We start from the raw sequence: 17,322 nt of genomic DNA on the forward strand, positions 1-17,322 counted from the left end.
GTGGTCAAAAGGTCAAAGGTCAACTCCAGGTCAAACTTCTAAAATCATCAATTTTCATCTCAAAAATCGTCACTGTTCATCCTATAGACCCGAGCTTTGATCAAGATCATGAATTTTAATCTTCAGATAAACCAAATAGAGCAGTGGAAGAAAAGGACACTTTGGCAGACAAATTTGTCATTACAAATTCCAGAAGGGAGGACTTGCCATCAGCAGAAATTCAGGTTGGAAAGTTCACAGCTTGAATCGGGCCCATGAAATTGGAAAAGTCCTTTTCTGCAGTGCCATGGCTGGTTGAATAGCTGACAACACCCAGCTAATTGCCATAGTTAGGATTGGAATCACCACATATGAGGAAGATAGAGTTGGGATGGGTGTTTATAAATTGTACATGTTGGCAGAAAGATGTAAATTGAGTTGTCATATTTTGGAGGATGATATAGCAAACATGAGTTGGTGGCATGAGTTGGTTACAGATGAGCATGAGTTGGTTACAGAGGGGAAAATGCAGCCAAAGTTGCTCCTCGAGTGTTGGAGGGGTGAGAGCAGCACACGGACATAGAGAAATGGAGTTCTCGATGAAAATTGCATCTCCACCACGGAAAGGCACAGATTAATGGGAGGAAAGATTCGTTGGAGCAGATAATGTCAGGTTTAGCAGTGGTAGCCTGGATTGAGAGATTTGTCAGGCCTCAGATGTTGGAGGTCCGTACAATTGGGGACAATGTCGGAGGATGTGGGAATGTGGAGATGTGGGGCAGTGCATTGGGGAGTGTAGAGTGAGCGTGGAGAAACGTGGCATGAGGGAAGTGGAGAGGGAATGGGGTGCAGGAAACAAAGAGATAGGGTGTGGTGTGGGGACGCAGAATGTTGGCCAAACAGCGAATGACAGTGTGTGGGGAAAACGGAGAATGGCAGTGTGTTTGGGGAAACGGAGAATGGCAGTGTGTTGGGGGAAACAGAGTTTGGCAGTGTGTTGGGGGAAACAGAGTTTGGCAGTGTGTTGGGGGAAATGGAGAATGGCAGTGTGTTGGGGGAAATGGAGAATGGCAGTTTGTTTGGGAAACGGAGAATGGCAGGGTGTTGTGGAAACAGAGAATGGCAGTTTGTTGAGGAAACGGAGAATGGCAGTGTGTTGGGGGAAATGGAGAATGGCAGGGTGTTGGGGGAAATGGAGAATGGCAGTTTGTTTGGGAAACGGAGAATGGCAGGGTGTTGGGGAAACGGAGAATGGCAGGGTGTTGGGGGAAATGGAGAATGGCAGGGTGTTGGGAAAACGGAGAATGGCAGTTTGTTTGGGAAACGGAGAATGGCAGTTTGTTGGGGAAACGGAGAATGGCAGTGTGTTGGGGGAAATGGAGAATGGCAGGGTGTTGGGAAAACGGAGAATGGCAGTTTGTTTGGGAAACAGAGAATGGCAGGGTGTTGGGGAAACGGAGAATGGCAGTTTTTGGTGGACACGGAGAATGGCAGTGTGTTGGGGGAAATGGAGAATGGCAGTTTGTTTGGGAAACGGAGAATGGCAGGGTGTTGGGGAAACGGAGAATGGCAGTTTGTTGGGGTAACGGAGAATGGCAGTGTGTTGGGGGAATGGAGAATGGCAGTTTGTTGGGGAAACGGAGAATGGCAGTTTGTTGGGGAAACTGAGAATGGCAGGGTGTTGGGGAAACGGAGAATGGCAGTTTGTTGGGGGAAATGGAGAATGGCAGGGTGTTGGGGGAACGGAGAATGGCAGTTTGTTGGGGAAACGGAGAATGGCAGTTTGTTGGGGAAACTGAGAATGGCAGGGTGTTGGGGAAACGGAGAATGGCAGTTTGTTGGGGGAAATGGAGAATGGCAGGGTGTTGGGGGAAATGGAGAATGGCAGTTTGTTTGGGAAACGGAGAATGGCAGGATGTTGGGGAAACGGAGAATGGCAGTTTGTTGGGGAAACGGAGAATGGCAGGGTGTTGGGGGAAATGGAGAATGGCAGGGTGTTGGGAAAACGGAGAATGGCAGTTTGTTTGGGAAACGGAGGATGGCAGTTTGTTGGGGAAACGGAGAATGGCAGTGTGTTGGGGGAAATGGAGAATGGCAGGGTGTTGGGGAAACGGAGAATGGCAGTTTGTTTGGGAAACGGAGAATGGCTGGGTGTTGGGGAAACGGAGAATGGCAGTTTTGGTGGACACGGAGAATGGCAGTGTGTTGGGGGAAATGAAGAATGGCAGTTTGTTTGGGAAACGGAGAATGGCAGGGTGTTGGGGAAACGGAGAATGGCAGTTTGTTGGGGAAACGGAGAATGGCAGTGTGTTGGGGAAACGGAGAATGGCAGTTTGTTGGGGGAAACGGAGAATGGCAGGGTGTTGGGGAAACGGAGAATGGCAGTTTGTTGGGGAAACGGAGAATGGCAGTGTGTTGGGGGAAATGGAGAATGGCAGCGTGTTGGGAAAACAGAGAATGGCAGTTTGTTTGGGAAACGGAGAATGGCGGGGTGTTGGGGAAACGGAGAATGGCAGTTTTTGGTGAACACGGAGAATGGCAGTGTGTTGGGGGAAATGGAGAATGGCAGTTTGTTTGGGAAACGGAGAATGGCAGGGTGTTGGGGAAACGGAGAATGGCAGTTTGTTGGGGAAACGGAGAATGGCAGTGTGTTGGGGAAACGGAGAATGGCAGTTTGTTGGGGGAAACGGAGAATGGCAGGGTGTTGGGGAAACGGAGAATGGCAGTTTGTTGGGGAAACGGAGAATGGCAGTGTGTTGGGGGAAATGGAGAATGGCAGGGTGTTGGGAAAACGGAGAATGGCAGTTTGTTTGGGAAACGGAGAATGGCGGGGTGTTGGGGAAACGGAGAATGGCAGTTTTTTGTGGACACGGAGAATGGCAGTGTGTTGGGGAAACGGAGAATGGCAGTGTGTTGGGGGAAACGGAGAATGGCAGGGTGTTGGGGAAACGGAGAATGGCAGTTTGTTGGGGAAACGGAGAATGGCAGTGTGTTGGGGGAAATGGAGAATGGCAGGGTGTTGGGAAAACGGAGAATGGCAGTTTTTGGTGGACACGGAGAATGGCAGTGTGTTGGGGAAACGGAAAATGGCAGGGTGTTGGGGAAGCAGAGTTACAGTTAGGCGGGAGTTGGAGTGGGAATTGTGACAGGGGAGAGGTGGTGCAGGACTCACAGCGAGGGACAGTTGGGCAGGACTCACATCGATGGAGAGGTGGAGCAGGACTCACAGCGAGGGAGAGGTGGGGCAGGACTCACAGCGAGGGAGAGGTGGGGCAGGACTCACAGTGAGGGAGAGGTGGGGCAGGACTCACAGCGAGGGAGAGGTGGGGCAGGACTCACAGCGAGGGAGAGGTGGGGCAGGACTCACAGCGAGGGAGAGTTGGGGTAGGACTCACAGCACTGGAGAGTTGGGGTAGGACTCACAGCGAGGGAGAGTTGCGGCAGGACTCACTGCGAGGGAGAGTTGGGGCAGGACTCACAGCGAGGGAGAGTTGGGGTAGGACTCACAGCAAGGGAGAGTTGGGTCAGGACTCAAAGCGATTGAGAGTTGGGGCAGGACTCACAGCGATGGAGAGGTGGGGCAGGACTCACAGCGAAGGAGAGGTGGGGCAGGACTCACAGCGAAGGAGAGTTGGGGGCAGGACTCACAGCGAGGGAGAATTGGGGCAGGACTCACAAAATCACGGAACGTCCAGTCCGCATTTGTTAACCAGTTAATAATCACGGAACATCCAGTCTGGATTTGTTAATCAGTTGATCACGGAACATCCAGTCTGCATTTGTTAACCAGTTAATAATCATGGAACATCCAGTCTGCATTTGTTAACCAGTTAATCACAGAACATCCAGCCTGAATTTTTTAACCAGTTAATCACGGAACATCCAGCCTGCATTTATTAACCAGTTAATAATCACGGAACATCCAGTCTGCAGTAGTTAACCAGTTAATAATCACGGAACATCCAGTCTGCAGTAGTTAACCAGTTAATAATCACGGAACATCCAGTCTGCAGTAGTTAACCAGTTAATAATCACGGAGCATCCAGTCTGCATTTGTTAACCAGTTAATCACGGAACATCCAGCCTGGATTTGTTAACCAGTTAATAATCATGGAACATCCAGCCTGCATTTTTTAACCAGTTAATCACAGAACATCCAGCCTGCATTTGTTAACCAGTTAATCACGGAACATCCAGTCTGCGTTTGTTAACCAGTTAATAATCACGGAACATCCAGCCTGAATTTGTTAACCAGTTAATAATCACGGAACATCCAGCCTGCATTTGTTAACCAGTTAATAATCACGGAACATCCAGTCTGCATTTGTTAACCAGTTAATAATCACGGAACATCCAGCCTGCATTTGTTAACCAGTTAATAATCACGGAACATCCAGCCTGAATTTGTTAACCAGTTAATAATCACGGAACATCCAGCCTGCATTTGTTAACCAGTTAATAATCACGGAACATCCAGTCTGCATTTGTTAACCAGTTAATAATCACGGAACATCCAGCCTGCATTTGTTAACCAGTTAATAATCACGGAACATCCAGTCTGCATTTGTTAACCAGTTAATAATCACAGAACATCCAGTCTGCATTTGTTAACCAGTTAATAATCACGGAACATCCAGTCTGCATTTCTTAACCAGTTAATAATCACGGAACATCCAGCCTGCATTTGTTAACCAGTTAATAATCACGGAACATCCAGCCTGCATTTGTTAACCAGTTAATAATCACGGAACATCCAGTCTGCATTTGTTAACCAGTTAATAATCACGGAACATCCAGCCTGCATTTGTTAACCAGTTAATAATCACGGAACATCCAGCCTGCATTTGTTAACCAGTTAATAATCACGGAACATCCAGTCTGCATTTGTTAACCAGTTAATAATCACGGAACATCCAGCCTGCATTTGTTGTCCCCCGTCGCACCGCGGGGCGAAAGGGGGACTATGGTTTTCCCCTCCGTCCGTGTGTGCGGCCGTCCGTGAATGCGTGCTTGCGTGCGTGCGTGTGTGCGTGCGTGCGTCCGTGCGTGCTGACGTGCGTAAGCGAAGGACCGAATTCTAATTTGGTGTGTGGGTGCAACTAGGCATATGGAAGAACCCTATTGAAAATTAGGTCGCCACGTCAAAATCCAAGATGGCTGTCACCATATCTAAACATTGTGAGCGCGATATCTTGAAAAGTAAATGTCTGAACCTTGTGAACGGTATATCTTGAAAAATAAATGAACTCCCAACTTCTACTCCGGTGTGTAGGTGTATCGAGGCATAAGGAAGAACGCTATTGAAAATTGGGTCGCCACGTCAAAATCCAAGATGGCCGCCACCATAAATATGTATGAACCTTGTGAGCGAAATATCTTGAAAAATAAATGAACTCCCAACTTCTACTCCGGTGTGTGGGTGTATCTACGCATAAGGAAGAATGCCTTGAAAATTGGGTCGCCACGTCAAACTCCAAGATGGCCGCCTTGCTTCTTCCACTTTGTCAACTCGCATCACTTCACCGACGGGGGACATAGGCGTAACGCTTGTTAACCAGTTAATAATCACGGAACATCCAGTCCGCATTTGTTAACCAGATAATAATGATGGAACATCCAGTCTGCATTTGTTAACCAGTTAATCACAGAACATCCAGCCTGCATTTTTTAACCAGTTAATAATCATGGAACATCCAATCTGCATTTGTTAACCAGTTAATAATCACGGAACATCCAGTCTGCATTTGTTAACCAGTTAATCATCACGGAACATCCAGTCTGCATTTGTTAACCAGTTAATCACGGAACATCCAGTCTGTGTTTGTTAACCAGTTAATCACGGAACATCCAGTCTGCATTTGTTAACCAGTTAATAATCTCGGAACATCCAGTCTGCATTTGTTAACCAGTTAATGATCACGGAACATCCAGTGTGGATTAGTTAACCAGTTAATCACAGAACATCCAGTCTGCAATTGTTAACCAGTTAATCATCACGGAACATCCAGTCTGCATTTGTTAACCAGTTAATGATCACGGAACATCCAGTCTGGATTTGTTAACCAGTTAATCACGGAACATCCAGTCTGCATTTGTTAACCAGTTAATAATCACGGAACATCCAGTCTGTGTTTGTTAACCAGTTAATCACAGAACATCCAGCCTGCTTTTGTTAACCAGGTTAATTTGAGGGTTCTTTGTGATGAGTTCAGCGGTGTTTGGGTTGCTGTGACACGGGTTGTTGTGTGTTACCTTGGCTGTGACAGGAAGCTAACTGTTCTGGTCGCAAGTGAAGACTCGAGTTACATGCCATCACGTGTTGTGGTTACAGCTGGTGAAGATTCCGAAAACCTCGGCACCGAACTTGGCACAGTAAGTGTTCCACTGTTTGTTCGGCACCCTCAAGTGGGTAGGAATAAAAATAGTGTATATCTGTCAATTTTTGCGAAACGTTTGTTATTCCGAGTTTTAACCAAGACAATGAGCATAAAAAGTTTGTTTTTGCCAAGAACCTTTATCCAGTGATAACACTGGGCAACAAAAAAAAGAACTTTTCATCTGCTATGAAGGAAAATGCAGGTGTTCTTGGCTAAATCTGGGCCGCTCATTTCAAATCTGTCGTCAGCATTTAGCACGAAGCACGTCAGGTTTTCAAAATATGTATTAATGATACCCGGCATGCTATATTAGATACTTTATTATTGCGGATCGGCACATTTTATATCTAATATCAGTGCTTATTAATTACTTTCACGTCATATTTAAATAACGATGATTGATCTCCGTGTATAATGTGTAGTATACAAACCAAGAACATAAACAAGTTGCAGAAAAAGAAGTTAATAAAACATGAGAACATGGTAATCTTAGGAAGGGTGTAAACTTGATCGGGAAATCTGCCCCATTGTGAGTGATTCAGAAACAGCACTCCAAGTTTACACTCTTCCTTGCAATATAGTCAGCGTAGGCACAGTTCAGACGTGTTCAGAAGTGTGAGACACTTGCTCTTGCGCTTGTGTGTGGAATTGGTCTCCCGTTGTAGGAACCAGCAGTAATCACCCATCATGTTTGGGTTGAACCGGCCTTGATACCTAGTTTCCCTGACCGGAATGTCTTGGTGGAACCTTTCGCCATGCTCATCGCTGACCTCACCCAGATTAGGTGGGAAGAAATCAAGATGAGAATGCAAGAAGTGCATTTTAAGAGACATCCTACAGCCCATTCGCTGTTAGGCCTTCAGCATGTTGTCCACTAATTCAGCTCTATGGTTCCCAAGAAAGTTCTGCACAACCAACACAAATGCTTGCCTTGCTGCAAACTCAAGTGGGTTCAGTTTATTTTTGAACTCGGGATCACCCATCAGTTCTCGGATCTGGGGCCCAACGAAGATGCCTGTTTTGAGTTTAGCATCAGTTTTCTCTGCGCCAAACTTCTCTCTGAGATATTGGAAGCCATTACCGTCGTGATCCAATGCCTTTACAAAGGTTTTCATAAGGCCAAGTTTGACGTGAAGCGGTGGAAGGTAGACTTTATGTGAGTCTACCAATGGCTTAGGATGCACATTGTACCTGCCAACTATGTGTTCATGCCTTTCATGCCAGTCTTTTACAACATAATGATTGCTGTGATCACGGCTGTTCCATAGGCACAAGAAGCACCTGTATTTTGAGTACCGCAGCTGCAGTCCTCGGAGGAGACAAATCACCTTTAGATCACCACAAATGTTCCACTCATGATCTGAGTAATTAATCACTTTCAGAAGGATTTTCATGGACTCGTACGTCTCCTTCATGGCGACAGCAGGAGCTACAGGAACAGAAGGTTTTTTGTTGCCGTTGTGCAACACCCCAAATCTGCCTCTTTCAATCTCCAACCCTTTCCTGAAATTCCGAGAAGTGTTCATTTGCTTAATACCGCATACCCGTCCCTCCTCCCCAGCACTCCCCAGCCTTCCCCCTTCCACAAACCTACCGATGTCACTGTTCTCTTCTGTTGTTGTGCTTGTGTGTTTCCCTCTCTCTCCCCCTCTTGTCTCCTGTTCCCTTCATTGTATGTTTTATGTGTTTGTGCATGTTTTCATGTTTAATTTGTTAGCTCTTACATGAGCCCCGATTCCGTATACAAAAATTTTTTTTTTTAAATGCAAAATACCTTTCTGAACTGTTGTTACAACAACAACAACAACAACAACAACAGGCATTTTAAGGCCATTTTCCCTGCTAGAGTGGGGGTTAGCCTTGCAGTCCCCATGACAATCTTCTCCATTTTGCCCTATCTTCTGCATCTCCCCTTGTTATAACCCCCTTGCCCGCATTTCTTCTTCCACCACCTTTAGCCAAGTCTTTCTCGGTCTTCCCCGTCCTCTACTTCCTTCCACATTCATTTCCATCACTCTTCTCAACCAGTCACTTTCATCCTTCCTCAACACATGACCAAACCATCTCAAACTGTTTCTCTTCACAGCATCCATCACAGGCTCTATTCCCATCATCTTTCTCAATTCATCATTTGGCTTCCTCTCTCTCAACGATACTCCACACATCCACTGAACCATTCGCATTTCCACCCTTTCCAGCCTTCGTTGCTGCTTTACGTTCATTGCCCATGTCCCGCTCCCATAAATCATAACACTTCTCACACATGCAGCATACACCTTTCCCTTCAGCTTCAACGACACTCCCCTCGTCGTCAGCACACCACTCAGTTCCCGAAACTTCTTCCATGCACATCTCACTCGAGCAACCGTCGCCGATTCTGTTCCACCTCCTCCATTCAGCATGTCTCCTCGGTAGCAAAATGTTTTCACACCTTCCAGCTTCAAGCCGTCTCCAAGATCCAACTCAACATTTCCTCCATCTGCAGCTGGGGCATCTGTTACAACATGCATTTTAACGCCATTTTCCCTGCTAGAGCGGGGGTTAGCCTTGCGGTCCCCATGACAATCTTCTCCATCTTGCCCTATTTTCTGCATCTCTCCTTGTTAACCCCCTTGCCCGCATTTCTTCTTCCACCATCTTTAGCCAAGTCTTTCTCGGTCTTCCCCGTCCTCCACTTCCTTCTACATTCATTTCCATCACTCTTCTCAACCAGTCACTTTCATCCTTCCTCAACACATGACCAAACCATCTCAACCTGTTTCTCTTCACAGCATCCATCACAGGCTCTATTCCCATCATCTTTTGCAATTCATCATTTGTCTTCCTCTCTCTCAATGATACACCGCACATCCACCGATCCATTCGCATTTCCACCCTTTCCAGCCTTCGTTGCTGCTCTACGTTCATTACCCATGTCTCGCTCCCATAAATCAGAACACTTCTCACACATGCAGTATTCACCTTTCCCTTCAGCTTCAACGACACTCCCCTCCTCATCAGCACGCCACTCAGTTCCCAAAACTTCTTCCATGCACATCTCACTCTAGCAACCGTTGCCGAGTCTGATCCACCTTCTCCATTCAGCATGTTTCCGAGGTAGCAAAATGTTTTCACACCTTCCATCTTCACGCCATCTCCAAGATCCAACTCAACATTTCCTCCATCTGCAGCTCCCTCTGTGCACACCTTACATTTGAATGTAGCTGCCACACTGGTTAATGATCCTCTCAGACCACTACATTTTTGATGAACCCACTCAGCGCACATTGCACATTGAATGGAGTTCACTCCGACACCCTTCCTGCACACAGCACATGGCCACTTCCCAGTTCTTTCCACCTCACCACATGCTTTACCACTTGCCATCACCTTCGTCTTTCCGATATTCACCTTCAGACCTTTTGTCTCCATACATTCCTTCCACTTGTTCATCTTTTCCTTCAGTCCATCCATACTTTCCGCAATCAACACCAGATCATCTGCATACAACAACTCTCACGGTAAACCCTCCTTTACGTTCTGAGCCAGCACCTCCATCACAGCTACAAATAGTAGTGGACTTAGTACCGATCCCTGATGCACTCCCACCTTCACCTTAGAAAAGAAATTAGAAAAGACAAAATAAGAAGACTTACTGTTTCAGTATCTTCAATTATATAAGCTAGTGCATCCTTTCCATATGGAAGTGGCAGGAAGGGCCATGGTATTGTTTTTTGGTGTATATAGATTACAGTACATCTAGCCTCAGGCCTCAAGAACACCGAGGATGTGTTCAGTTCCCAAGTTTCTTGTGCAGCGCTCGCCAAGTGCTTTAAGCATTCGAGCAAGCACTCAATTTAAAACCGTTGATAAGGACGGGCCTGCTTGGCAAGGGCTAGCGAGCTGCTTGGTAAGCGCTAGCTAGCTGCTTGGTAACTGAACACACACCGTGTTTCCTCCCTTTCAGTTTCGGGTTAAACTGCAGTAGTGGCTGTTTCAAAAGGTAATCGTACGTGTTGATGGTTTCTAATTTTTTTTTTGTGGTGCCTCACGAAACACTACGATAAGTAATATTTATTCACATTAACACAGCCCTTGTCCAAGGAGGAAAACCTTGGGGAAGGGGATTTATTCGTATTAATTTTGTTTTGCAATAACATTAATATTATGCTATTATCACCAGAGTTGTTATTCGTCCCCTACCCAGGAGGGAGGTGGAGGGGTGGGGCGTGGGGCGAGGGGGTGGAGGGGAACTATAGGTTTGCCCTCTGTCCGTCCGTCCATCTGGTTTTCTGCACTTTTTTCCAATACCTTTTAACATATTCAACTGAAACTTTGTACATGGCTTTATTATGATAGGTTACAAAACAGGTTTGAGTTTTGGGACACTTTGCATTTTTTCAGACGTGTGCTCTTTTTGTTTAGAACAAGAACATTCATTGGGACCGGTAGGGGACAGGTATTGCAAAGCAATTTTCTCTCGTGTTACTTTTGTTGTTACAAGCAGCCTTGGAAGAACGCCACAATAAGCTACCTTAACATGTGTGGGAAATTTGCATGCTCAGTCAGGGTTGCCCAGGTAGCTCAGATGGCAGAGCCGCAGAGCTTGGCATCCGCATAAACAAACACTCCTTTCTATACAAGGTCCCACAGTTGACAGTGCATGTCAAAGCAGAAACTCTACCATGAAGTCCAAGGAACTTTCCATGGAACTGTGCGATAAAATTGTGAGGAGGCCTAGATCTGGGGAAGGGGATAAAACAATTTGTGGAGTGTTGAAAGTTATAAAGAGCACAGTGAGCTCCATCATTAGGAAATGGAAATAATAAGGAACGACCCAGACTCTTCCTAGAGTTGGTCGTCGGACCAAATTGAGCAACTGGGCAAGAGAGACTTTGATCGGAGAGGTGACCAAGAACCCGATGACCACTCTGACAGAACTACAGAGTTCCTTGGCTGAGAGAGGAGAACCTTCCTGAAGGCCAACAGTGTCTGCAGCACATCACAAATCTAAGCTTTATGGGAGAGTTGCCAGACGTATGCTACTCCTGAGAAAAAGGAGTATGACAGCACACTTGGAGTTTGCAAAAAGACAGGTGAATGATTGAGAGAATGAGGCAAAAGATTCTGTGGTTATGATGAGATGAAGATTGAACTTTTTGGCCTGAATTCAAGCGCTACATCTGGCGGAAACCAAGCACAGCTCATCACCCATCTAACACCATCCCTATCATAAAGCATGGGGGTTTCAACATCAGGTTTCAACATCAGTGGATTTTTTTCAGCGGCAGGGACTTAAAAACAGAGGGAGAGGTTAAAAAAAAGAAGAAAAAAAGGCAAAAACAGGGATACTGCGAGGACTTCCAGGAAAGAAGTCGGTATTTCAGAAAAGTGGATCTGGGGTGAATTAACGGGGGTAGAAAAGATCAAGGTTTTGGATGGGGGAAGATAAGAGATGGTGGTGAACAGCTGTTTTAAAGATCTGGAGGGAGGAGAGGGATTTAAGAGATTGAGGGAGTTTGTTTCAGAGGCGGGAGAAAAGAGGATGAAAGAGTGAAGGTGAGCAGAGAGTCTTGATTTTGGCAGTTTCACCAGAAGAGGGTTGCTGGCAGATCTTGTGTGGCCTGTCGGAGTATTTGGGGGACAGAGCACAGACAGGGTTGGGGGGGGGGGCTAGGCCAGAGAGGAGTCGGTAGAAGACAGAAAGACCACCTACCTGCCTGCGGGGAGTGGGTTAAAGGCCCTCACAATCAGCCTCATCGTGGGAGATTCCAATGATTCTGAAAGCTTTGGTTTCAACAGCGTGAAGCCGAGCTCAGTGTGAGGCAGGAGCACCAGCCCAGAGGGGAGAGCAGTATTCCATTGAGCTGTGGATGAAAGCCTTGTATGTGGTGAGGAGCTCAGGTGTGCCAAGGAAGGACTGCACGACGGACGATGTCCAGTCGGCGACTGGCTTTGGAGGCCAGCTTGGAAATGTGGTTTTCCTAGGAAATATCATTGCAGATTGAGTGACAGAACCCAAAGGCTTGAGTGACAGAACTTCTTGGAGAGGATTGTTGAGAAAGTAGATGGGAGGGTTTTCCAGTCGGTCGTTTCGGAGAGACATAGTAAGAGTGTGAGATTTGTCAGGATTGAAAGACATGTTCCACTTGTTTGACCAGTCTGTGATTTTGTCCAGGTCTGCAGAGAGTTAGGAGACTGCAGACTGCCGATCATAGGGATGAGGCATGGAGCGGGAGAGAGTGGAGACATCAGCAAGGAGATAGAGAGGATTTTCCAGAGAGTCGGAGAGATCATTGATGAAGACCAGAAAAAGCACAGGGCCCAGAACACTGCCTTGGGGAACTCCAGCCTGAACATTAAGGGGAGAGGAAAGAAATCCATTCAGGGCTACACGTTGACTACGACCAGAGAGGAAGTCCGCAAGCCATGCGTGGAGATTTCCATGGATACCATAGGAGGAGAGTTTTGGTGATCAGAGCGAGGTGATGGAGCTTCATGGTTGAAACCCCCGTGCCAGACCGTATCGAAGGCATGTGATATGTCAAGGGAGACAGCTATAATTTCCTGTTTGACATTGAGGACCCCCATCCATTGTTGAGACAGCAGAAGCAGCATGTCCAGAGTAGAATGACCTCATCTGAATCCAAATTGATGATCAGAGATCAAGCCATTGGAGAAGAGGAAGGTTTGATATCCGAAGCAATGATAGATTCCATGACTTTGCTGATAATTGGGAGCAGGTTGATTGTTCTGTAGTTGCAAGGATCTGTTTTTGCACCTTTTTTGTGTGAGGCGGTAATGTTGGCTGATTTCCAAACTGATGGAAGATGATCTTGAGCAAAAGGGAGGGTGAAGAGAACAGAGAGAGGGTGTGAAAGAGCGGTAGAGCAGGATTTTTTGGACCTGTGGGCTGATGCCGTCTGGTCCAGTTGCAGAATCAGAGTCGAGGATTGGCAGAAACCTCTCCACCTTGTCAGGAGAGAATGACAGAGTCCAGGAGCAGCCGGGTACAACTGGGTATGGTGGGTACAGAGAGAGATGGGTTTGGGGCACAAGATTTTGAGGCAAACACAGAGTTGAGGCATTCAGCTTTTTCATGTGTGAGTCAGCTGTGTAGCAGTTTGAGGTAAGGGAGGGGGTGGAGGGAGAACAAACACCAGAAACAGATTTGACCAGACTCCACCAGGATTTGGAGGTAGGGGACAGGTTTGAGAGTTCAGTCTTGAGAGTGGAGAGATAGTGCTTCCTGGCTCTCCTGAGGGTAGACATACACTTGTTCCGGGCTTGGTGGAAGGAACTGAGATTGCCTACAGTTGGATTTGCCTTCCAGTAGGCGAAGGCAAGTTGTTTCAGGGCAACTGCCTCACCACAAGATTCCATGTACCATGGACGGGAGGAAGGGAATGACAACTGAAGATGGGATGGGATAAATCTGTGCATGAGAGAGAGAGAGCAGTTTGCTTTGGAAGAATTCCCAGGAAGAATTGATGTCAGAGGCAGTAGAGATGGGAGAGCAGTCCAGATGATTGATGGCTGCTTGAAGACCATGCCATTTGGCCTGATTGAAATGCCAGACTCGTCGACGCTGAGGAGGCTCTCTGAGAATGGCCAGAGAGATGTCCACTTTAACAAGGAAATGATCAGAAGAACCGATTGAATCAGAAGAAGAGCAGCTGATATTTTCCGGTAAGTTAGTCATAACCAAGTCTAGAAGAGAAGATACTCCGTTGACTGAGATCCGGGTCGGGAAATTGACAGATTGTGTCAGTCCCAATGAGTCACAGAAGTCCTTTGCTGAGGTGCCATGACTGGTGAGAGAGGAACCCACACCCAGCCAGCTGACATGATGACAGTTGAAATCACCACATGCAGTGCATTCAAAAAGTATTCGATCCCTTCACTTTTTTCACATTTTGTTGTGTTGCAGCCTTATGCTGAAATCGTTTCAATTCATTTTTTCCCTCATCAATCTACACTCAATACCCCAAAATGACAAAGAGAAAACAGGATTTTAGAAAGTTTTGCAAATTTATTAAGTCAAGAAGTCAAGAAGAAGTCAAGAAGGGGGGAGTATTCATACCCATTGCTATGACACTTGAAATTTAGCTCAGGTGCCTCCCATTTCTCTTGATCATCTTTGAGATGTTTCTACACCTTGATTGGAGTCCACCTGTGGTAAATTCAATTGATTGGACATGATTTGGAAAGGCACACACCTGTCTATTTAAGGTCTCACAGCTGACAATGCATATCAGAGCAAAAACCAAGCCATGAGGTCGAAGGAATTGCCTGCAGAGCTCAGAGATAGGATTGTGTCGAGGCACAGATCTGGGGAAGCCTACAAAAACATTTCTGCTGCATTGACGGTTCCCAAGAGCACAGTGGCCTCCATAATTCTTAAATGGAAGAAGATTGGAACAACCAGGACTCTTCCTAGAGCTGGCCGCCCAGCCAAACTGAGCAATCGGGGGAGATGGGCCTTGGTAATAGAGGTGACCAAGAACCCAATGGTCACTGGCTGAGCTCCAGAGATCCTGTGTGGAGATGGGAGAAACTTCCAGAAGGACAACCATCACTGCAACACTCCACCGATCTGGGCTTTATGGTAGAGTGGCAAGATGGAAGCCTCTCCTCAGTGAAAGACACATGAAAGCCCGCTTGGAGTTTGCAAAAAAGCACATAAAGGACACTCAGACTGTGAGAAACAAGATTCTGTGGGCTTTCATGTGTCTTTTCCCTCCCTCCTCACCCCTCCATTTTGAAATGGAGGGGTGAGGAGGGAATTTAGGAGGGGAGAGGTGAAGGGGGGAGTTTGGGAGGGGAGGGGCCAGGGGGAGTTTAGGAGGGGACGGGTGAGGAAGGAGTTTTGGAGGGGAGGGCAAGGGGGGAGATTTGAATGGGATGGGTGAGGGGTGAGTTTAGGAGAGGAAGAATGAGTTTGGATTTTAGAAAGTGTTGGACGATTAATGGAAAACGAATATTTATTGCAAAATGAGTTTCTTGTGATTTTCGAGTCAGAGATCCATTTGAAAACGTTGGAGGAGGGGTCGAATGCAGGTGAGTTTAGGGAATGTATAAAGGCAGAACTGTAAGAGATTGAATTTTTATTTGAAATGAAGAGATTTGGTGAGCAAATCGAAGACAACCTTTTCAAGAAGAAGAAGAAAAGTGTGTTATAATATACACCAGAATGCAACACTTCAGGGGAAAGTTTAAACATTTTAAAACTAAACCGTGAAAACTTGGGGAAATTCCCTAAATGAGGGCATGAAGGATTCATAAGGGGGATTAATGATTCCAGCACAGGTTCAGAAGAAGGAACAGAAGAATAGGAGATTGACAGCCAGGAGAGCAGAGAACAAAGGAACAGGGAGGTGTACAAGCAAATGTGTTGGTACGGGAGGAGAGGCTTACTTTTTAAATTCTTCGTTAATATGTTTTTTTGAAGGTTAGATGAAAGTGGATCAGAGGAAGAAGGATAAAGTTGAAGAAGTATGGTGAGAACTGGAATTGGAAAGGTGTCGGCTGCAGAGGATTGAGTTATGAAGGAAGGAGAGAAAAAAAAAAACGGGTGGAGCGAAACATGTGGTCGAAGAACAAACGAACACGGGAAGAGAAGGAAATTAGTTCTTTTTCTCTTTTTTTTGGATTAAGACTTTAAAAAAGGGTAAGATGTTCGGGGAAGTATGGAGTGAAAAAAAGACTGAAAAAAACAGTGAGAGAACGAATTAAATGGACCACAAACGACCGCCGAGAGGAGACGACAAAGCCTCGAAGCCTGGAAAGCCAGGCCTGAAAAATGCGGCAGGAACTAACCTATGATTAAATACAGGTATGCACGATTTACACCGAGAAATAACTAGAAACACACAGTATGCACTCACACCGTAAAATAAAAATACGAAATACAAATGGGAAACTTTCTTAACTTTCGTAGCGTGGAGAGCTTGGAAAAACACACAACCTCGCTGGCAAAACCGGAAACGTAAGTCTCAAACTGGGGGACTTGTAAGGATAGAGGGAACAATGAATGGAGCCAAATACAGGCAAATTATTGAGGAGAATCTGCTTCAGAGGACAAAATATCTTAAGACTGTGGCAAATATTTACGTTTCAACAGGACAATGACACCAAGCATAGAGCCTTAGCAACACTGGAATAGCTTCAGAACAAGAACGTTGAAGTCCTTGAGGCCCAGCCAAAGTCAAGACCTGAATCCCATTGATAATCTGTGGAAAGACTTGAAGATTGCTGTTCACAGACGCTCCTCATCCAATTGATAGAGCTTGAGCAAATCTGCAACGAAGAATGGGAATAACTTCCCAAATCCAGATGTGCAAAGCTATTATACACATACCCAAGAAGACTCAAAGCTGTAATCACTGCCAAAGGTGCTTCTCTGAAGTATTGACTCAGGAGGTGAATGCTTATTCTTATTGCTTATTATATTGCTTATAGCTTATTGCTTATATTGCAGGAATGCTTATTCGATTCGATATTTCTGTATTTCATTTTCAATAAATTTGGAAAATTTTCTAAAAACACGTTTTGATTTTGTCATTATGTGGTATTGTGTAGATCGGTGACAAAAAATTTAAATTTATGCCATTATAAATTCAGGCTGTAACACAACAAAATGTGAAAAAGTCAAGCTGTGTGAATACTTTCTTTAGGCTTCTGTGTTTTATGACATTGAATTGCATGAATAATCTTTTTAAGGCCATTTTAAGGCCCCCACCAGAGCAGGGGTTAGCCTTGCGGGTCCCATGACAATCATGGTTCCCTGTTTGAGGCAATATTTTTATGGCCGGATGCCCTTCCTGACGCCAACCCTTAGTCACCGCTTACGATGTGCAGGGATACGGTGTACCTATTCTAAATCGGGGTACACACCGGGATCATTCATCCCAGCAAGCTGGTACTCAATTTGCCGACCTCGGAAGGATGACAGGCTGAGTCAACCCCCCTGGCATTAATTCAGCGA

The 17,322-nt window shown here is 45.9% G+C and overlaps 1 protein-coding gene across 8 annotated transcripts in view; it reads left to right on the plus strand.

Moving 5' to 3' along the window:
* CUL9 (cullin 9) overlaps positions 1-17,322 on the plus strand; it is a 321,162-nt gene that overhangs the window by 138,142 nt on the left and 165,698 nt on the right. For all 8 annotated transcript variants that reach the window (XR_013623648.1, XR_010984381.2, XM_068115286.2 and 5 more), the window contains one exon: positions 6,246-6,351. Coding sequence is in view for 6 of the 8 variants with exons in the window: in XM_068115286.2 (XP_067971387.2) it covers positions 6,246-6,351 (106 nt within the window). In the remaining 2 variants the exon portion in view is untranslated. The remainder of the gene's footprint in view (positions 1-6,245; positions 6,352-17,322) is intronic.

The sequence above is a fragment of the Myxine glutinosa genome, chromosome 5 (assembly GCF_964187855.1).
Source record: "Myxine glutinosa chromosome 5, kmMyxGlut1.1, whole genome shotgun sequence".
Lineage (NCBI taxonomy): Eukaryota > Metazoa > Chordata > Myxini > Myxiniformes > Myxinidae > Myxine > Myxine glutinosa.